The sequence below is a fragment of the Limanda limanda genome, chromosome 3, assembly GCF_963576545.1.
Source record: "Limanda limanda chromosome 3, fLimLim1.1, whole genome shotgun sequence".
NCBI lineage: Eukaryota > Metazoa > Chordata > Actinopteri > Pleuronectiformes > Pleuronectidae > Limanda > Limanda limanda.
Genome location: NC_083638.1, coordinates 24,196,485 through 24,219,300, shown reverse-complemented (window position 1 = coordinate 24,219,300; position 22,816 = coordinate 24,196,485). Strand labels below are relative to the sequence as shown.

The 22,816-nt window shown below is 41.6% G+C and overlaps 1 protein-coding gene across 2 annotated transcripts in view; it reads left to right on the top strand.

Annotated features, from left to right (window-relative positions):
• Nucleotides 1-697: 697 nt before the first annotated feature.
• The window catches only part of plekha7b (pleckstrin homology domain containing, family A member 7b), a 66,893-nt gene continuing 44,774 nt past the window's right edge, over nucleotides 698-22,816 (top strand). For both annotated transcript variants that reach the window (XM_061068144.1, XM_061068143.1), the window contains exons 1-3: nucleotides 698-955; nucleotides 1,075-1,151; nucleotides 1,287-1,344. In XM_061068144.1, coding sequence (XP_060924127.1) covers nucleotides 873-955; nucleotides 1,075-1,151; nucleotides 1,287-1,344 — 218 coding nt within the window. In that variant the 5' untranslated portion in view covers nucleotides 698-872. The remainder of the gene's footprint in view (nucleotides 956-1,074; nucleotides 1,152-1,286; nucleotides 1,345-22,816) is intronic.

Sequence of the window (22,816 nt, the reverse complement as noted above, 5' to 3'; positions counted from 1 at the left end):
ATACATAAAGTGTATAGAAATTGGTGGTAACACTTTTAAAATTGCCATAATTAAGACACACAGATTCTTCACGTTGGTTTTTCACAGACTTTCATCATGACTAATTAATTAACACTTCACCAGTTTTGTCTGTTGTCTTATTAATCCTGTATCTGTACAGCATTTCCTCTGTTAGCTATTTGGATGACTCTGCTCTTAAACATCCCCAGTCACAAAGGACTGAGAACTAATAGGCTTCTTTTAATTTCCCAGTCCCCCTCGGACATGGCTGTGTCTCGTCTCTTGTAAACCTGTAATGAAACTGTACTTGGAGGATGCTTAGTTAATCAATTTTTCCAACACACACACACACACACACACACACACACACACACACACACACACACACACACACACACACACACACACACACACAGACACTCTCTCTCTCTCTCTCTCCTTCTCTCTCTCTTACTGAACACTGCAGCTCAAACAGAGATAAAACTGCAGGTTCAATTCTTTCACATATTCAGTCCATTAATATCCCTTGTGATTGACCTGTTTTGCTTCAGTGTGGTTACTTCACTGAAATGTTGTGGGATCACATGTCTACAGGCGTGTTTTCCGTGTGTGACTGACAGTGTGTGAGCTTGATGTGTAACCAGCAGCAGCAGCAGCACCGCCTCTCGGGGGAAACAGGTTAGCTCCAGCTCCCAGTACAGCACACTGGGAGCCCCGGTGGAGGTCTGCCGCTGCCCACTGAGGGTTTCTTCCCCTTTAAAACAAACTATGCAGCCCTAGCGGTGGATGTTGCCCGGGCTCCCTGGGAGAAGGTCTGCGGGCTGGAGCGAGGGGGCGACAGGGGGCACCAGCCGAGGCGGAGGCGAGGGATCATGGCGGCCCCTCTCGGACGGGACACCCTACCTGACCACTGGTCCTACGGAGTTTGCAGAGATGGCCGCGTGTTCTTCATCAAGTGAGTGGCCGCCACTCGCCTGCGGACACGCAACGAGTCCTGAGTACCGCGGCGTGGAGGAGGTGTAGCGGATCTATTTCCTTTATTACCGCTCAGTAACAGGTGTCTCTCTCTTGCAGCGATAACACTCGTAGCACCACTTGGCTACATCCGCGCACCGGAGAGCCGGTTAACTCGGGACACATGATCCGCTCAGGTACGACAGGAGGGAAAGGAGGTTTCTGCTGCAGGGGGGGTTTCTTTCTGTCGGTTCTTCTGTGTGTTTTGTTGTTGTGTGTGTGTCTGTTGTGTGTGTGCCACTCGTTTCAACGTGTGTTTGTTCGCCCTGCAGACTTGCCCAGAGGATGGGAGGAGGGCTTCACGGACGAAGGGGCCAGCTACTTCATCAAGTGAGTGGCTCGTGTTGTCAAAAAAAAAAAACTGATCTCATTAAGCTGCTTTACATTGTGTGTGTGTGTGTGTGTGTGAGAGAGAGAGAGAGAGTGAGAAAGTGTGTGTGAGAGAGAGAGAGAGAGAGAGAGAGAGAATGAGAGAGAGAGAGAGAGAGAGAGTGTGAGAGTATGAGAGCATGAGAGTATGAGAGTATGAGAGTGTGAGAGAGAGAGAGTGAGAGAAAGAGAGTATGAGAGTATGAGAGTGGGAGAGAGAAAGAGAGAGAGAAAGAGAGAGTGAGAGAGTGTGTACTTTTACTTTGGCATTTTGACTGGTCCTCATTCTTTCCAACTGTTTGAGGGTTTAAGACTTGGTTTAGGTTTAGGACTAGAACCAGGTTCAGGTTTAGGTTTGTGGTTGTGATGGTTAGAGTAAGGGGCTAGGGAATGCATTATGTCAATGAGAGTCTCACAACTATAGAGAGGCAAGTGTGTGTTTGTTGGTGTGTGTGTTTGTGTGTGTGTTTGTTTGCTTTCCCACTCTCTTCCTCTGCTAACACGCTGGATTTGCTGCCACCGCACACTGAAACGAAACAGTCCCGTGTTGTGAACGCACCGTTTCATCTGGTAGGTGGAACCAATTTTCTCCAGCCGCACTGTGAATGGAGAGTGGCGGTGCCGAGCAGGACAGGAGGAAGGCGGGCTATTAACATTCTCCTCACATCCTCCATGCAGGACCTCTACTCTCTCCATTAGATAGGTGCATAGCCCTGATGTGTGTGTGTGCGTGAGTGTGCGTGGCAGTGAGAGAGAGACTGCAAAGGTTGCAGGAGAGGGGTGGGACCATGTGGTGACAGAGATGTATGGCATGATTGCATTATTGAGGCGGATGGGACACGAATTCCCAAAGTCACGCACCACACTGTGAAGTCTTTTTTGTTTGGTTAGATTTCCACGTTTGTCTTACAATTAAACATAGTGATAATAACAATAGGAACAAGTAGAAGGACACCCTGAGAGCACACCCCTCCACCGCAGCTGATTGGCCACACCATATTGCATATACATATGTTAAGATCAGCTACATCCAGATCATTATTCAAATCCACAACAAGCTACGCCTGTTCATAGATATTATTAATCTACACCTGCCTGATTTTTCTCATATAGATCTTTGCATTATCTCTGGAGAAATCCATAAAAACGTCTGCAAGGTCAAACAAAGTGACAAATAATCCCTAGATCTGACCCATAATCTAAACCACTCCAAAAGTGAATGGGCCCCCATCCAATAAAATGGGTTCAGTTTTTACGTGATCCTGCTCAAAAACAAACAAACAGTCAAACAGCAGTGAAAAAGGAGAAAATCATGAAACAATCACATCTCTAAATCACACACAACATACCTCTGCAGAGGCAGAAAACAATCCTACGTGGGATTATCTAGTTCTTAGAGTAGAAATTTAAATGAAAAACATTCCGGAATCACCCCTTAATCCGCAGTTTGGTGGAAATCCGTTTTGTAGTATTTGAGTAATCCTGCTAACAAACCAGCAAAGACACCTCCCCGGGGGATGTAGTGAAATAGCACAGGAAACAGTAAAGGTAATTGTAAAATAATGAATAAAGTGAACACATAAATGTCACATAAAGTAAATTACAGATAACATAATTAAACAGAAGCCAGACTGTAAAAAATAAGTATCAAATAATGTTTCAAAACCAGACAGTGAATATTGTCGTTGAAGATCCTCAGGTAAAATATTCCAGAAGGGTTGACGCCCTCATAGTTAAAGCCCTGTCACCCCTGGTGTTCAGCCTTCATGAGGATATGACTATCAGGGTCTTGTGTGAAGATCTCCAGCTACGAGATGTGAGGAGTGATTTAGACGCTCAGTGACTCAGTGCCATGCAGGGCCTTAAAAGTCAAGAGTAAAATTTAAAATCCAGTCTAATAGGATCGGCAGCCAGAGAAAGGAGGCTGAAGTAGGCCAGGGCTCAGCATTAAGATTTGTCTCTTTTATACGGGACAAGTGGATTTTTTTATAGGGCAAGTGTAAAACAAATATACTCGTCCCACCAGACAAGTAAAAAGTCATGTGCAAAGAATGTCTTTTCCCTTTATGTGCCTCTCACTCATGGCTGTACGCACCACTGAGGTCACCCAAGGTCTGGACCTCAGTCGTTTTTTTAAATCATAAATAATAAAAGTAATTGCCAAAACGAACCCTACTGTGGAGCAGCAGAGATGTGGTACAACGCCAAGAAGACCAACTTTCTCATCTGATCACTAATGACTTTGTTTCTTTACTCGACACAGTGGTTCTTTGACTATGTCAGCAAACTGGATAGATATAGTTGAAACCACCAAAGGGGGATGCAGTTAACTTGAGAATTTTTCTTGCTGACTACTTGTGGTTCAATATCTTTCATTGATGTGAGTAAGAAACGGGGCCAGGATGAGGAGACTGAGAAAAAGAGAAAGACAGTGATGGAGATGAGAGAGGGAGAGCAGGTACTCTGCGAAATGGGAAAACAAAGTGAGATGAATCTTCTTTTATTAAAGTTAATGCTCTGAATGTCCAAATTTCCGACTATCGATTTGAAACAATCTATTTTTTCCCCAAATGTGCTCAACTCAGAATGGCTTGACCGGCCAGTGAGGAGTTCATCCAAGTCTACTGCAGCGTAGAAACGCTTCAGGCTGTGCAGCCCGGCCGATTGCCAAAGAAAGCACTCAGAAGAATAAGTGTTACCACTGCACCGTAGGATTCAAAGAGAGGAAGAAATGTGTGCAAAGCAAATGTGTACACACACGACAGAAATATGCCTTTCCATCGTTTTTGTTAGATTTGTAAAACCTCCGTGACAATCATTATTACATTTCAGAAGGATGATCAATAAGGAATTTATAGAGCTCATATAGAAAGACTTTAAGTGCTTCACAAATCAGTGGCAAATGAAAAGACAATTAACAGAGAAGTAATAGCTGGAATGTAAATAATAAGAATAATTAAATTCAATGCTAAACAAACAATATAAAATTAAGTATACAGGATGATGCACACTGCTGAATGTCTTAATGGTGTGGGGTATTATTACTAAAACTATATTTTACTGTAACCTCTTTAGTAAAATTCACATTCCTCAAAAGGTCATTGCCGAGATCTGGTAGAGATATGCTCATGCTTTTGTGCTTTGGTTAAAAGTCAAGCTGCCGTGTTTTGCACATCCTGAAGTTATGCAATCAAGTTGTGGTTGCGGGATGTAAACACTGTAAACGCTTCATTACAATAATCCAGATGAGACGTGACAAAAGCATGAATCACTCTTTGAAGATCATTAAAAGAAATAATCGCTCTCTAGTGGATAAGGCAGAACTGTGCCAGTCTTAAACCGTGGGATTGGAGAAATTCCCAACACCAGCTTTCATTTCCATCTGCTTTGTGTTGTATTGGTTTTAAACTGTGGGTATTTGTGTGGTTTCTGGTCTGTTGCTATCACCGTGTATCAGACCGTTAGTGTGAGAGAAACCAGGCCGCGGCAGCCTCTATAAAATCATGCTGAAATCAACTGGATAAGTCAGGCTGACAATGATTTCCAGAACGCTGCAGTAAAACGAAGTGGAGACTTGAATTCCTCTTTGGAGCTGGATCTTTTTGAATTAGTGACTCCTCCTTCAGTAGCTTGTTTAAGATTTTGCACAGTTCCACGAGCCGTAGTCCTGTCATAGCCCTTTTAGTTTGCCCCATTGGTTCCAGACAGAAGGCCTGTATGGGGAGGTTTTAAATCCCCAGAGCTGCCATTTCTCTGCTGTTGATAGTTACTGGCAGTGCCTGGTACACAGAAATAAGTATGAGCAGTCAAATCAAATAGTCCGTAATAGTTATTTAAAAAATCCATCTAGTCAGGGATTTAAAAATTACAAATCATAAATAGAGGTCGCACTTAATCCAACATATGGATGTCGATAGTCACTTGGAAAGACATGCTGGCATCAAAATATGTGTGCTGGAAAACAAACAAACATAAAGTGGTTTCGACTAACACATTTGTTGCTGCTGACACTTATATTGTGTTAAGAATAAAGGTGGCCTTTGTGTGTGCCTTGTTCAATCACTGTCTCTCTCTAAGAAGCCAGGACAATGCAACAGTGAAGTTGTGTGATATATGGTGGCCTAAATGTCAGGGCGATTAAATCAGGCGTCTACTTGTTGCCCAGTTGGATGGTAGAAGGATCCTGTTTTGCTCCGACTCTCTGCGTGACTCTTTGTTGCTGAGGGCTTCTCGGAGTCAAACAGTGAGCAGGAACAAACCAACACTATTCTCCTGTTTCAGGAGGTTTATCTTTCCACATTCTCTTGGTATATTTGCCAGAATAAAACAGGGTCATTATTTTCATTACCTGTTTTCATTGAGGTTTTTGTGTGTGTGTCAGAATGATAACTCTTAAACTACAACAGATTTACATAGAATTGTATGGAGTGGTGAGGCATGAGCTGAGGAAAAGCCCATATAGTTTGGCAGTGGATCTGAGAATTTCCTTTTGCTTTCTTTAAAAATGGCAAGATAACATCAACAGAGTTATGTGCTCTAGTTTGTGATGTAATTGAATCTTGAAAAATACAGCGACATATTAGTTCAAATTAAATGTCTCTGAATAAAAGATGATTCATACAACTTCAACCGAAAATGAACATATTAATATTGAGATAAACATCTTACAATTATCACACTATTATGTTGTTGTCTATGTCAGGCAGGTCAAAGTATGATGCACCTAAATAGCAGTAATACTAAAAACTTTTGTTTATAAAACTTTACGAAATTGCTGTTAGACAAACAGAGAAGTTGGTCGGTGTTCATGGTTCAGGAGAGAAATGGCTGATTGGTGTACAACTTGTAATGGGCACGAACTAGTCATTACAACTCAGTGAGGAACATTTAATGTCATTTTCTCATTGTGGGTGATTTTATCTGTGGAAGTTTATTTGATTTACCGGGCTCAGAGAGGATGCCATGATGATAATGGTGTTTCTGTATGCGTCCCTTGTGTCTGTGAGGTAATTAAAGGACGTGCCGCTTGTGTCGAGGTGTAAGAGTGACACGGACCAGGTTAATGTATTAATACTTTGGTTTTAAAACATGAGTTGGTTTTGATCAAAGGTTTCAAACAGGAATATTTTTACAGCTTCGGTGCCAGACTGAATACATGAAAGATGGCTTCTGGCCAAAACAATTTGTAAAATGACAGGACAACTTGGACTTTGGCCATATTTCAGACGTAACATTTTAGTTAGTTAATGAGTTTTAGTCTTTTTAGTTTTGAACTCAACCACAGACTTGAAGTGAACACTCAGACTTTTAGCATGAAGCATGTAGGTTCTTTCATGTAAACCAGTGTCGTCCAAACCCCTTTTTCTTCTGACCTCTTGTTTGTCCAGGAAACTCGCAGACACAAACTCTAGCAGGAAGTTGTCACGGTGCTGCCGTGTCAACAGTCGGTAGATTTGGTTTTATGTTGATGTTGGAATTCAGTTGGATACAAAGGAGGGATTGTTCAGACCCTGTATTTATTTACACATCGTCCTTTTAGCCACCCTGCACTATCTGAACAGTGTTTGGTTTACAAGAAGTGTAGCGAGTTAAAACCTTTTTCAGTTTCTCAGCTCAAACTAAGTAAGATTTATTCATGATAAAAAAGTGTATGCATTTTATTAACTGTACTTTTGATACATTGGAGGAGGGGATTGTCAGAACTGAGCGGCGAGGTCTGTTGTCATCTGTGGCAGCAGATTGAGATGGAGTGTGTCTGACTATCATACTTCTTGCAAATCTCCGAGGAAGTGACTCAATTTGGAAATAATCTTACACAGTCATTGCACTTTCAATCCCAGAAGATAATATGCTGCAGATGAAACTGTTCTGTGTTGCTGGTCTGTGTGTTGAGGTCCACATGTGTAATTGCTTGTCTATGATCAAGCTATTAGAAAGCAAACAAACATGAAAATTGACACATGTAACAACAAGATGTGTGTAACTAATTGTATTAAATTATCTAAGCTTCTTTATAAACTTAGAGCGATAGACTTCATCTGTTATAAACTTTAATGTGCTCTGATTATGGTCAAATACATCAGTCTGTTAGCTAAATATGAAGAATATGCATATGATTATTATTAAGAAGTTATGTTAAGTAACTTTCTCATAAAAGGAATCCAGTTCAATTAGGTTGACTCAGGAAATGTGACATTCTATAGCTCCCTAAGGGAAAAAATGTCCCAACTGAGGTACAATGGCGTCCTGTTGAGGACAAAGTTCACATTGTTGAGTGGACTTACAATAGCTGTGGGACAGTCCAGGAAAAAGTTTTTGATATCCACCCTAAAACTCGGCTTCCCCTGTTTCTGTCTCAACTCTCAGGAAATGTGATGAGCCCATCGATATTTCGTCGTTAGATCTTTAGTGGTATTTTGAGTGTTCACCCGGTCCCCTGCTGCTTAAACTTTTAGGTTGTGCTTGCATCTTTTTAACTAGCTGACTATATTTGTTGTGGACAGTGTGGATTAATTAGCCAGGGGATGTTTTGGGAGCGTTGAAGCAGGGCATTTTAATAGATAAAAATGAGTCTAGTATCCGTACAGGCCCTTATCTCAAGGCTGACTTAATGAAGGTTATTTTTCAACAAACATAAAATCAATACATCATTGCAGAATTAAAAACATCATTGCGAAAAAGAGCGGACAGAAACTAGCCCCAAGGTCCTAACCATATTGCTAACTGAAGCACAGACTTGGTGACCTTTGTGCTCTGTCAAGAAAAATAATTGAAATTCCGTAAAAAAAGTGGTTCAAAAGCAATTTCTGCCTCCCTTCTGAGCTTTAATATTTTACCCTTGACACTGGACGCTGACCTTTTAGTTTAAAAGTGAAGTAAAACTTCCCTCTGAAGCTGCTTTTCAGAAATGAGCTGAAGTCCAGACACCACTTCAGAGTGAGTCCATGTGAGAATCCAGCAGGAAAATGAAAGGAAAAGTCACAGTGAGCGAATGGACCCGCTGGAGTCATTACACACAGTGGACCCAAAACTGGAAGAATATTAATATCTCAGGATGAAAGAGAGGTTCCATACACATAGAAGATGGTGACGAAGACTTGGAAAGCCAACAAGATTTGAGAGCTTTCGGTAAACAGGCCGACGCTGTAAACTAAAAGACCAGATTTCAGCAGCAGAATTTACACTCCATGTCCTGCCTCCTGCTCACTCTACCCGAGCACCGCCTCTTGACTGTGAACTATTCTGACTCGACAATCTCTTGCTGCATTCTTCATATTTGAAAGGCAAACTCCGACTCCCAAGTTTCACACTGGACATTGACTCAAACTTTTAAAGTGAGATAAAACTTCCTTGTGTTTCTTTGTTCAGGACCACGTCACTTGACTACAATGGATTTAGGATATGAGTTTGATTTGACAGACAACACTTTTCAAGTGTTTTCCCAACTGGTCCAGCTTTGGGCTCAGGCAGGAAGAAGGTGCATTCAGTCGTTTCTTCTTTTTTTCAATTCTTCCAAGAAGTCATTCTTTACTTAAGAAGTTGTCAATGCTCAGAGTAAGACTGAGACTATGACCTCAAACTTCATCGAAGCTTAAAAACACAACTCAAAGATATGAGTATAGATTTCCACTGAGTGTAATAGATGCGACTGATTGCTGTTAGATTTGCTGAGTAGCCTCATGTTTGCACTAAGGACTGTGCTTGTAAAGGAGCGTTGCTTGGTAATCTTTGTCGACTGCCATGGTAATGAAGAAAGACTTAAAAAAAACATCAATGAATACCAATTACTAACTGCCTCACTTCACTCCTCACTGAGAGTCTACTTAAGAAGGACAATCATCTGTGGATAGTGATATAAAAACAGATATGTTTAAATCTGTTGTTTTACTTAGAGAGTGATCATGTGTAAACAGTGTTTGGATGTTACAGACAAGCAGGTACAGATGAAAGTGTGTATGTCATTAGGCTCGTCCAAGTAGAACTTTCTGTCACAGATGTTTGATTTAATCAGATCCCAGAACACCAACAGCTTTCCTACTGTACTTGTGCTCCAGGGAGTGAATACTAATTACATATTTATATAGTGCAGGTGTCAGAGACTCAGACGCTGTTTCTACATTTTCCAAATCATTTCACACTTTTTTACACTTTCCCAGTTCCTGCTTTCTGTGAGAAATGACTTGGGCACATTGCAGACTGTGTTGCATTTGCCCTACAAAGGATTTGCCCTCATAGGGTCCCATGGGGTACTGTGGGTACCATATTTCCTAAAGCTGTGTCTTCAGACTCTTACAGTGTCACTTTATATAGATTGTGTCCCTCTGAATTAATGAGGGGCTGACACTGTGGTAAAGTGGGAGCGTTTACATGTTCCCCTTGTGTTTGTATGGGTTGCTTGTCTCTGTATGTCACCCCTGTGTTTCGCTGGCTGTTCAATAGTGTAATGTCAGTGGGGATTAGCTCCAGTCACCCCATGACCTGCAGTGGAAATGTGGTATGGATGGATGGATAAATTGAAGAGTAACTGACTGTACAGTAGGATGCACTGACACTTGTACTCTGCAGCAACACAAAGCAGACATTGACTTAAGGCGTAAGAGGAAACCACATCTATTATCTTCAGTGTTAATAAAGCAAATATTTATATCGGGGACTTTCTAAATGGATTCATCCGGTTTTTACTGAATCTGCTCTTTGCCTGTAGAATTTGTATAATGTCACTGTCGTTTATTGATTGATTTTTGTTTGACAGGTTTCAGTTTACAGCAGAGGTGGCTGATAATCAGCTTAAGCATGTCGACATTCAAATTAGCCAACAAGCTTTATGATTTCATTCAGCCTCATGAAGCAAATGTACATATTAATCATATGTTAAACATATTTCATAAAGTAATCTACCTGCTAGATGGACCCGGTCTCAAGATCTTCCACTGTGGCGCCACTTAGATGCATTTTGTCATTGGGTGACATTTTCTTACTCATTCATGGTTGGTACAAGGAATGACATTATGTGACACACAAATATATTTGGATGACATCAGATTTGGATGTAATTTGCACGTGTTGCACCACAGTGGGCCCATATTTTGAATTATAGTAATTCCAGAACCCCTGGTATTATCATCTTCATCAATCAGTTTTCCTTTTTCCCATTGTTTTATACCAACATGGGGTCTGGTCATGGTATTCATCTGTTGCCCAAACATTTATCACTTTACTTTTCTATGTGTACAGTCAGTCCCTCTCTTTTCTAGCTTCCCTCGAGCAGTTCGTTGAGACAGTGACCTTCATCTGAAAATAGATTCTACAAAATGGTTGTGTCATTCTTGACAGGCAGAGTCTGATGGATCCGATTACTCCTGTTTTTTCTTTGCAAAAGATGACAGGCGAATAGAAAACACCAAACTCCTGTACCGTGTCGAGGGCTTTGTCAAGTTAGACAGACTTCCTGTCTTTATGCTGAAAAGCACCTGCTGGCTCATCATTGTATTCAGAAGGATAATTCTTATTATTAACATTATACTGTGGTTGAGGCCATTTAACCTTTTCTGCCATTGAAGATCGAAGCTGAAGCTGAATCACAAGAGATGAGCTGTAAACATATGTGCTCTTAAGCCATTTTCACTGCAGCATACAATTCCTGCTGTTTGACAAACACAACCTGCTGCTTGTTGCAATTCTCTTCCCACCATTGCACCATGTTGCAGTGCAGGCAATGAAAATGGTGAATGATCAGGCTGAATGCATTTGAAGGTCAGGAGAAGATCAAATTGCTCTTTTGCGTCATCATAGAAATAATAATAGATGTAATACAGTGGTAATAAAATATAGTGTGAAATATAAATAAGGTGATGATGGAGCAATGAGAGGGCGTGATTGGTCCCCCCCACACACGCACACACACACACACACACACACACACACACACACACACACACACACACACACACACACACACACACACACACACACACACACACACACACACACACACACACACACACACACACACACACACACACACACGCGCGCACACACACACACACACACACACACACACACATACACACACACACACACACACACACACTATATATGTACTATTATTAACACTTCATTCACCTACAACAGACGCATGCAGACACAACCTTGCCTTGAAACATGAGCCATTAATCCCGTGAAGGTGGCAGCAGCGCACATGCTTACAGCATCTTTAACAGCGGATGCGGTAATACTGAATCTGATATAAGGATTCATGGTTATGCAATTGTAAATGGGATGTTGGTGAGGCAGCGAGTCCTGTAGGGTGATTTATGTTGACCATTTGTCATTATCAGTAGGTCCTTGTATCATGTTTAAAGCGTGTACGGCTATTATGTCCCTGCATCTGTCTTGTCTCCCCGCTGGTGAGGTGTCCTGTCCCTTCACTTGAGGCCAAACGATTTATAAACAGAGCTGTGTTGTCAATATCACGTTCGCGGTAACTTATCACGAGGCCTGTGACAGTTAGACAATACAGACTGTTTGCTCCTGTCGGCGGCCTACAAATAGACAGAGGTTAAAGTGGACTGAATAAAAATGATGGAAACAAAGAGCAGATTGAGAGAGCTGTACAGTGGGCAGTTGTGCTGAAAGGAAGCTTTCCATCAGGACTCGGATGGACTTGCAATATTTAACCTGCAATGAATGAATACACAAAGAGCTGCGGACCTGAGGTGTGCTCTGTACGATGATATACATTTTCTAGAACGAGTCAGTCACTGTCCAGACAGCTTTGAGCTGGTTGTCCAGTCAGAGCTGGAGCTGGAGCAGGAGTCAGAGCAGCAACAGAGCAGATGAGATGCCCGGGCTGGGATGGGGACCTGCTGCAGCAGCTGCCGGCCCCTCGGTCAGGGGTCTGACTCAGCTGATCATGAAACAGAACTGGTGTGTGAGCTGGAGCCCTCCAGTTTGGAGGAGGAGGAGATGCAGATTGAGACAAGGTAACACTGGTTTAATGGTATTACACAGTAACATTTAAGTTGCTGCTTTGTGTGAAATAGAGGCTTTTATACACCAGGTTTACTATAATATTGTACAGTCAATGTAGCTGGCTTGAAACAAAGAGTTGAGTTAAGTCCTAACTTTCTAAAACAAAACTTCTTTCATTCAAAACTTTTCATGTTAAATATAGAAGCTCTGCATCCAAGTCATTTTTCACTGCGTCTCTAGAGGAGAGATCGAGTTCGTTTGCCTCCCTATGATTGAATTCAGATGACAGTTTTTTTCTGCCGCATTCTGTCAGAGCCTGAGCTCGACTGGAGCCACTGCAGAGAGGAGCAGGTCCCACACTGTTCTCCTCTCACCACACAGAGACATGGAGAGAACAATTTATTAGTTTAAAGCCGCAAAGGTGGAAGATTGATGTTGCATGGGAAGAGAAAGTCTTTCTAGTGAGCATATCTAAGATCCAGCCGTTTCACATGAAGCACCCATCTCTATTTTGTTCAATAGATTGCAGTGATTGCTCTAAAAGTGATGAGAAATATGAAGGTAATTTAAACGTGAGAAACTCATTTCACCAGTGGAAAATCTAATACAGGATATCGTGTTGCGTTGCTTTTTCTGCAAGCACAGGAAATTTCCATTTAGATAAAAAAACAGTTGGGTTGGGTACTGCATGAAAAGCATCTATCAGACTTATTACCTCCATTGCTGTTGGTCTATCAGGAGGATTACTTAAAAAGTACTGAACTGATTTTCTTAAAACTTGGTAGAAGGAATGGACATGGGCAAAGGAAGAACCCATTAAACCCATCATAGATGCAGACAAAGGGGCAAATCTAGGACTTTTGCAACGTTGTGTATTTTGACATTGTCACAGATTTCCCAGTGGGGGTAATTACTGGATTATTATCAGATTATAATCTGGCATATTTACTGGACTGATATTAAGGTCTAGAGAGATAAAGCTCTGCAGTCCTCTCAGCTCTATTGTGCAGTTAATATTATTCAAGTCGTTGTTAGTGAAGCTACCGAGAAAGTTTATTGGTCTTACATGCATCTAGTTTTCAGAAACACATCTAAATATGTTTTTCCTTGACTTCAGTTTTCTATGAGGTAATATTTCATTGTTTTTGTTCCATTGTGTGGCCAAAAAAAACCCACAATTATAATATGATATATTAGTCACTGCAGTGCATTCATTCAGTAGCTGTGCTTATGTATGCACACAAGAAACTGGGCTATTGTGAGAAATCAGGTTAAGACAGGAAATGAGGGGGAACAAATCTGAGAAAACAACTTTTAAGCACAAGATGACCTTGAACGCTACTGCACTCCACGGTCCTGTGAGAACAGGAAATAGTTTCATGTCCTGACTGTAAAGAAAAAGAGAAATAAGTCTCTCCACTCACAGCTATTTTACAACTTAGCACCTTGAATGGCGATACAGCTTTGTCTTCTTGATCTTACAATGAGGGAATAATCACAAGATTTATGCAATAATAATAATGCTTTGTGGTTTACTCTCCATTTATATTGCTTGTCTGAATAACGCAACACTTCAATAAGTTGCCGATTTTGTGTACAAGCCCTGAAATAATGTCTCACTGTGGATTACTTCATTAAATATTGCTGTTTTTGTTTAATAGAATATTGAGTGAAAAGACGAGTGAAAAGGACCATCTGTCTGCTGCTGGCGAGAGCAGATCTCGGATGTTAGGCCAATTCCACTCACTGCAGCATTTATTGAACACATTGACCACACAGCTGTGTGAGTTCTCGCAAAGCAATCCAATTTAATTTGCTTTAGTGCAGAGAAGCAAGGGTAATTTTTTTTATTCATGATCTGATTTAATCTCATTTTCAAATATTCAAAATCTATGTGATGACTTAAGATCCTCGTGAGCAGTCGTCACCTCTAACCCTAATTTACTTAGTGAGATAAAGATCAGATGCTGCAGCAAAGATTTAGTGGGGATTTTGACAGAGTGTTATATACTGTGGTGTTTTTCTCACAATGATGTCCGCCCCTGTCAGTGAATAATTGAAACGTGGTGGAATGTGTGCATTGTCAAGTGCTGTTCCTAATGTAGCCACTAGATACTGCTGTTGAGTCCTTGACCTTCTGATGCAGTATCACATTTGCTTCTATATTTTATATATTTATTTTTTAACAAGACAGGTAGTGCATGAGTTTCTGTGGTGGTCAAGCTTTCAACCCCACCACATGAGTTTGGTAAACAACAACAAGGATGGCAACAGTCGAAGTAGGCCACAGAGTGAGGTATGAATGCTGACCTGGCCGTCTTCACATCAAGCTAAACCACTGTCATCCAGCCCTCTGCTCTTATCTATATGTCTGTCTGTGGATTATTGAGCGGGCACTGCAGCAGCCAGCGCCTGCCTCTCAGCTACAGTCTGCTCTCCGTCCTCCATCCCCTCTCCCCGGCTGACTGGGACGTGATGTGATAACTTGGGGTAGGAGCTGAGGGCTCTGGTTGCAGTCACACACCAATGTCAGCACTTTGTGTTGACTGTGTGAACACATCTCTCAGCTCGTCTGTGGTCACCACAAAGAGAGGTGGCCTCACAGTTTCTCAACATCTTAAGGTGCTTTTTTCTCTCCACTGTCTAAATTCTCTGCAGGGACAAAAACCTATGTGGTGATATTGTTTGATTCCTCCCTGGAGAAGAGAAGGAGAGCTGTGTACTGTAAGTGCTGCTGGGAGTGTAACAGAGTGATGGAGAGTAGAGGGAGAAGGCTGAAACAGCAGATCTACTCCTATCTGATACTCTTTCTGCTCTGTCTAATGCACACCTCCCACTGTGCACTCAGTAGAAAGAGGCTCAGTTAATACACGTTTGGAGAACAGAGAGGGACACTCCTTATTGGTCGTCTTCAGAATAAGGAGAGTTTTGGACATAGGAGACTTTTGAACGGATTTTCACATCTGGTAAGTAACAAGATAGCAGCATTTACGATTGATAGGATAAATCCCTAATGCTGCCTTTACAGCAACTTCTGTAATTATCGCCTTTCTGCTTTAAATCAATCGTACGTGCTTATGCTCCTTCTGGCATCACTATCCTTGCACACAACACAATCCCAGCACCCAACAGTTTGATAGTTCATACGGTTCCTAATGGTGGAATGAGCAACTTATGTTACCCCAGAAGGGGTATCTCTCTATCTTCAAAAACATTTCTGCCAAATGAGTAAATGTACATTATTGTTTTCTCTTGGAAAACAATTAGAGTGGCCGGTTTAACAAGCAGCCAGTGAAAAAATGACAAAATATTCTATTCAGATTTCTAACTTATTTAAATACTTAAACATCTTTAGTCCAATTAATTCAAAGGAAATCTACACTACATCATACTTTATAGTTTTGTAATTTATAAACTGTTCATATTTTGCATTCTAAACCAAATCTGTAAGTAAAATGTTTATTACGGCTCAATATGGCGGAATCGTGCAAAAGTAGTTCCCTCTGAAATGTGGTACATTATGATTGTACAGAACTGAAAGGCACAATTGAAGTGTAACTATACCTTGTACGTGAAGTACTTGAGTAAAAGTACTTCGGTACTTCCTACCACTAAGGCTAGTTGGGTTTTTAGTAATGATCAAACATTCAATTGAATATTTTGGTAGCCAAAGGTCAAGGTCCCAGTGGCCTTGCCTGTCATTTGTATGATGTTCATGTTGGAGATCTTCCACGCCGTGTGATGAATTACTGCAATACAGGGCTAATGCACAATTTATATGACCATTGGTGGTGGTTAGACCCAGAGACACGTAGGCCTGGAATCATCTCCGCAGCACTGAAGTGGTCTTTACTTGCAGTGCGAGTGCCTGCGACTCCTGGGGTATGCTAATGAGATGGGAAGGAGAGTGGAGATGGATGAGAAGAGCAGCAGAGGATGGAACTCGGGGGACGAGGGCAACAGCAGCTGGATGCATTACCTGCATGTTTGTGTGCGTGTGTACGTATGCAGGTGGTGTCAGTTTAATCAGCAAACTGACTTCCGGAGTCCTTCGCTGCCACAGAAAACATTTTTCACCTGGACCCCCACTCTCTTTATTAGCTGATAGGAGGCATTTGTAGCATGGCACAGTCATCTGTCTCCTTAGCTGCTGGGTAGTAGCCCAGTCATCACTTCCATTTCTCATAACGGCTCCCCAACTCACCCTGTCTCCTCTTCAGCTGATCCGGTTGTTGTCTCAGTGTTTCCTATTTAAACAGTTTACAGTCACCAGCTGCAGTCAAATTACTGAAGGCATATATTTGTCTTTATTATGTAGCTGACAGGTTATGCCTGTGTAAAATAATATAATATCCTTAGAGGTCATCTCTGCACTCATAGGTCCAGCTTCAATTTAGTGATGATAAAAATGTTCCACTTGATACAAAAGCTACCAAATGACTTGCAAATAGAGTATATAATATAGTGCAACCTAGTACAATATAGTACAATTATCAGCAAATATTAAATACAAATATCTATCATAAAGTAATATGTAATGTTTAGGTTTTAGTGCACTTTCTCTCATTTTCCGCCCATCACTCCCTCATCATTTTTCTCCTTACTCACTATTGTATTCCCCTTCCTTCCTTTCTTCCTCCTCATTCTCCTTCTCCCCCTGCCTGCTGTGCATGCTGTGTATTGCCTGCATGACTGCAGAGGGGATGGAGCAGAGAGGGCGTCTAGTTCAGGGAAGAGCTCCGATGGCAGAGCTGTGCTGAGGAATGCATACATAGAAGAGAGCGGCCGAGAGGTGAGGAAAGAGAGAGGGTAGCACCACAGAGAGGAGAGAGAATATGAGGACACGGGTTACGGCTAATGCTTTATAGCTGTGGTTTCACTTTGTGCGTCGGGGCCTCGCCATGATGTAGTGATGTAGTGGTTAGTGGTGGTTAGGTTGGTTGCTTTAATGACTCCCTTCACGAGCCTAACGCCAGTGGAGACGGGACAGTTCAGTGATTGCAGGTATTTTTAGCTCCACCTTAGCAGCCCTGCACCAGAGAGGCGGGAAGGAGGATGTTTTGAATGAATCAACGCCACAGCGCTGGGTGAAGGACGTCAGCGACAGCGGCAATACCAGCTGAGACGAGTACACACACACACATACACACAAACACACACACACACACACACACACACACACACACACACACACCCATACCAACACAGGCACTATTGAGAGGAGCACAGCACAGCACAGCAAATCACAGACCTGCAGCAAACATGCCGGGCCAACCAGGACAGTCGACGGCACACATCCCTTACAAGAGGCAGCCAGTGAATCGGGCGACTCTCAGGTGTGTATCCCGGCCCATCTCTCAACACGTATGTGAGACTCTATCGCTACGTAGCTCGACAGGAGGTGTGTCTGGCAGAGCTCGCCAGCAGCTGCAGGATGTAAAGTGCCTTGGAGACCATGCCGTTAAGTGTTTTAAGTAGATGTGCAGGCAGGTGAATTTACATGCATGCTTAAGTGTCTGGTTTTGTGTCAGAAGAGGCAGCTGGCTGTCTTGCCTTTGGCTTGTCTTTAGGTTTGTATATCTATGCATCGTAATGGATGGAGAGGCATCGGTCCACCTTTTCTGAACTGAAAATAATTTTTATAACCACAGCTCTTTATTCCTGAATATATTATCGTTGTTATTTTTCTGCGCATTATATGACCATTATTTTTGTTGCTGGTAACATTTAAATGTACTCAAAGGAATTAATTTGAACTGTAGGTTAAGTAGACTTCACACACATCCAGGAAGAGGATAATTTTCTACGTCAACTGCTTAAAATACAAATCATGTGCACATTAAGGAATTTTCTACACTTGAGTTAAATATTAAGATAATTGGATTGATGATAATAAACTTTTGGGGTTATGGGATTAGAATTTAATTATTACATATTTATTATTCCAAAAAACATCCGATTATGGAATACGGATCAGTACATGAATCAGTGACATCAACCCAACATCCAATATATACGTTAATATATAGGAGAGAGAGAGTGAGAGAGAGAGAGATAGAGAGAGAGAGAGAGAGAGAGAGAGAGAGAGAGAGAGAGAGAGAGAGAGAGAGAGAGAGAGAGAGAGAGAGAGAGAGAGAGAGAGAGAGAGAGAGACTCACTGCAGTGCCTCATGATCATTGGTCACTGCTTTGTTAATGTCAGCAGATCTGGGATCTCTCAGGCTGTTTATTATATACATGGTTAATGTGGGATGTCTGCCTAGGTTAAGACTGTACAGGCTGTTTGCTGCAGTCCTGCCTCCTCTCAGTGAACCATAGATACATTTCTTTAAGGAATGTACATGTTTACATGAGTTTGTCTCTTAATTCTCAGAACAGCTGCTGTTAGGGCCCAGCCCACACACACACTGACTTTTTTACACAGACGGACTCACACATTGTCACATCTGCTCATAGTAAACTTTTCCATGCACTGGTTTGTTCTCTGTCTGCTGAAAATGTGAGTTGTTTGTATCTCTGACCTTAGCAACGCTGCTTTGAGCTCTTTAGATTGTTATATTAGCGTAGATGTCAACGTTTTACAGCATCAAAGTGAAGTGTCTGCTAAACATTTCATATATTTATTGGGGGAAATCCAGGGATTACGTCTACAACTATGATTCAGCTGGGAACCATTTTTTCGAGCTGTTCTTTGGTTAATTCTGTCAATTTCTATTGATGGAAACCATGCCATAGATCCATCCACTCACAAATCCACACAAAGGATATCAAGCTTATTATCATTCTGTCAGGGTCTCGATGTCAGTCGCAGCGATAAGGTTACTCAGGCTATTTATCATTCGTGCATGTGCTCCCTCAGCGGTCAGCCCACCTGCTGTGCTCTCAGCCAAGAGGCAATGGGGCATACACATTAAACCACAGAAAGATTCACCTATGAACAGTAGATAACTCTGTGGGCCAACTGAAATCAATATTATCGTCATTGCAGGATATAGCAACATGTATAATTCAGGTTTAACCAACATCAATGACCGTCTTGTGAGTTTGACCAATTCTGTGTGTTGGTCTGTTTTTAATGGATTCTGTATGTGACTTTTGCTTGGTAAGGATTTACTCAGGGTGATGGATAACAACTGATTTGATGTTCAGTTCCCTAAGTCAGGTCCAGGAACGTTGAGTACAAACCAGTCACACCCAATCCAGCTCATCCTCCGTTCATCCCTCAACCACAGGCTGAAACGCACCCAAGCACCACAGAATGCCATTTAATGCTTCAATAGAAGTCATGTCTTTTACGTGTTGCTTTCAATGGCTGGACCACCTCAGTCAGAAAAAAATATACTTCTAAATTTGGTGCAGGGGACAGAATACATGGATTGAGGGGAATTGGTATCAGAGAGTGGAGGTGACCTCTCCTTAACTCCAGCCATTCTGCACATTTCCAGGGAGGGCTAATACTTCTAAGAAGAGACATAATGATATCTAACAGAAGGTTGAGGTATTTGAAAAGGGAGTACATTCTCTGTGTATTGAGAGAGTGACCTTTTAAATTCTCCCAGGTTGAGATTTAGATCAGCCTCTGTGAGTGGGATAGACATTCCAGGGAGGGGACTGTTCTGGTGAAATCTCGATCCTGCTGGCCAGTGGAGAGTTTTCGAGCTGTGCACCAGATGTGGCCGACTGTCATCTACTGATGTCTGACTTAATAAGCATACTATGGCTATACGAGGTCTCCCCACCCTCAGCAAACGAGAGCTAAAAATAGCCTTTAAATTCAGTTACCTTCTGCCAGCCGAGTGGAACCTCACCTAATTTATTTAATCCATCTGTTTAATTTCCCTCATGATAAAATGATGTTCATGCGTTAATGTTCATAGGGTCCGGATTAATTAATCAAAAGGGACAGATGGGAGTGGGTTTCGACTTCATTATTGATCAAATTTGATCCATATCGTGTGATGTTAAAGTTACCATTATTTGATATCTTATCATGCAACTGAGTGATCACGCAAATCTTTTCAGCTAATTTCTGAGTCTAATTAAACATTTTTGGTTAATATGGAATTCTTAAAATAGCTCATGCAGGAGACAAAATAGGGGTTTGGCCTTGACTACAAACTTCTAATCTGGTCACTGCGACCTTGACCTTTGACCTTTGTTCACCAAAATCGAATCACTTTATTTTTAAGGCTGATTAAATGTTTGTACCAGATATCAAGAAATTCCCTCAAGATTTTCCTGAGATGTCTTGTTCACAAGACCAAATATATATTTGATAAGGTCACAGTGACCTTGACATTTGACCACCAAAATAAAATCAGTGTCTGCTTTAGATAAACTGAATATTTGTACCTAATTTGGAGAAACTCCCTCAAAGCATTTTTAAGATATCATGTTCACAAGACGGGGATGGACAGTCGTAGGTAATTTCAGACAGACAACCTGAAAACATATCGCCTCCAGCCAGTCTGTAGCTGGTATGGAGGCATAAAAATGACACTCATGTGATCTTAGTTGGGGAATACTAGAGGATAAGAGGGAACAAATTAAAATAAACCACTTATAGCTTGTGTACAACATTAATTCAGAATAGACACAAAGCCATAATCAAACTACATAATGTAACAAGACAATGACAAAAAAAATGTTTTTCCCCGGCCACTGTGGGAGTGTGTGCATGAGGTTCAGTACAGTCATGGAGATGCTGTGTTGTCTTAACCCCGTGTATCACAGAAACGTAACTCCCCTGTGGGAGTGTGTACAGTGGCAGCTTTTACTCTGTGTACTGTGTGTCTGCTCAGATTCTGTAATGAGAACTGCAGGAGAGAGATGGTGCACACTCACACACATACACACACACACACACACACACACACACACACACACACACACACACACACACACACACACACACACACACACACACACACACACACACACACACACACACACACACACACACACATACTCTCTGTTCGGATGTCCTGCAAAGACTGGACTGCATGTGGAGGAGAAGCTATTCACCGGTCTCGATGACAGAAATGTCTTTGTTTACCTTAGCTGACACCGAGGCAAACACTGCTGTAGAGACGGGTCTGCTGCAGTAAAGCATATTGCGCTATGCAAGCTCGGACACCCTCAGGACCAAGATTCTCCGCAGCAAAATCTGTCAGACTAATCAGATTTGTCTCAGACAGTAGCTTCCATTTTTATGTCCAAATATGATGACAGCATCATCTGCCACCGAACAAAATCCATAAGATCATTATTCTTTATGGTTGATTTTTTAGCCCCCTGGCTAATTTGATACATTACTACACTGGCATCTTGCTGATAGCAGTGTGTGTGTGTGTGTGTGTGTGTGTTGGGGGGGTTATAGGAAAAGGGTGTTTAGCAGTGGGATGTCATTGAGGCCTGTGACATGATTGTGTAAGGGCTTTGGACTGAAACTGATTGTTTGAGGATCCAGTGGCTGTTGATCTGCTCCTGTGTTTTTGGACAAAAGCACTGGCAAGTGACACGGCTTCCATGAAATGGCTTTCGGAAAACAGGGATTAGCCTGGTTCAGATCATGTAATCCCTGAAGATACAAGGAAATGCAACCACACCTGTCCCATTTCGCTTATGAAGAGCACATGGTGCATCCGCACATGGTTAAGCGGATCACAATGACCAATATCTTATATAAATGTTTTATGCCAATTTATTATATTAACATAATACTATAACATGTAAATAAGCAATATATGAGAATAATTTGTGTTGAATATGATCAATATTGATTAACATCCGGCTCCTATAGGTGTGTTTTCGAAAAGCATAGTAATGAATCAAACCTATCTCACTTGCTTATCACCAAGCTTTTGAGCTGCCCCCCAACTGGATGTAGATCCTGCTTACCAGACATTATCTTATAGGGTGGACACTAGTTCCATTGCTTTATTCTGTCTCTGTCTTTGCAAGCATAGTACCAGAGCTGCGGTATATTAGTCATTAAGTGATTGCAGAAGTCACTCATTTGATTTCTGTTTATAATTAACAGAATTTATGATTCTCTGCTATTTTTAGCCAAGACCGTCTGTTTCAATTAGACTTTTTTTGTGATGTTTGATTTATTTCCGATGTTTTAGGATTATGAGGATCAGAGATCAGACGGATAATCTGACCACAAACATATGCAATTTGTGTGTGTGTGGTACGACAGATTGTCTTATTTGAGCAGATGCTGACATAGCCGTGCTGCAGATCATTCATTTGGTTCAGTAAAACCTCCGCGAGCAGGCAGCTCCTGTGAGTTTGAAGACAAATGAAAATGCTCGGAGTCAGTTTAGCTAATGAGAACTGCTGCTGTGTGGGTCATGCATTGAGAATCTGCAGGTAGGACTTTGATTGTTTTATTTTAAATACTTAAAACACTCATCATGTGTTATATCTGTTGACACATGTGTTATTTTAGGTATTGA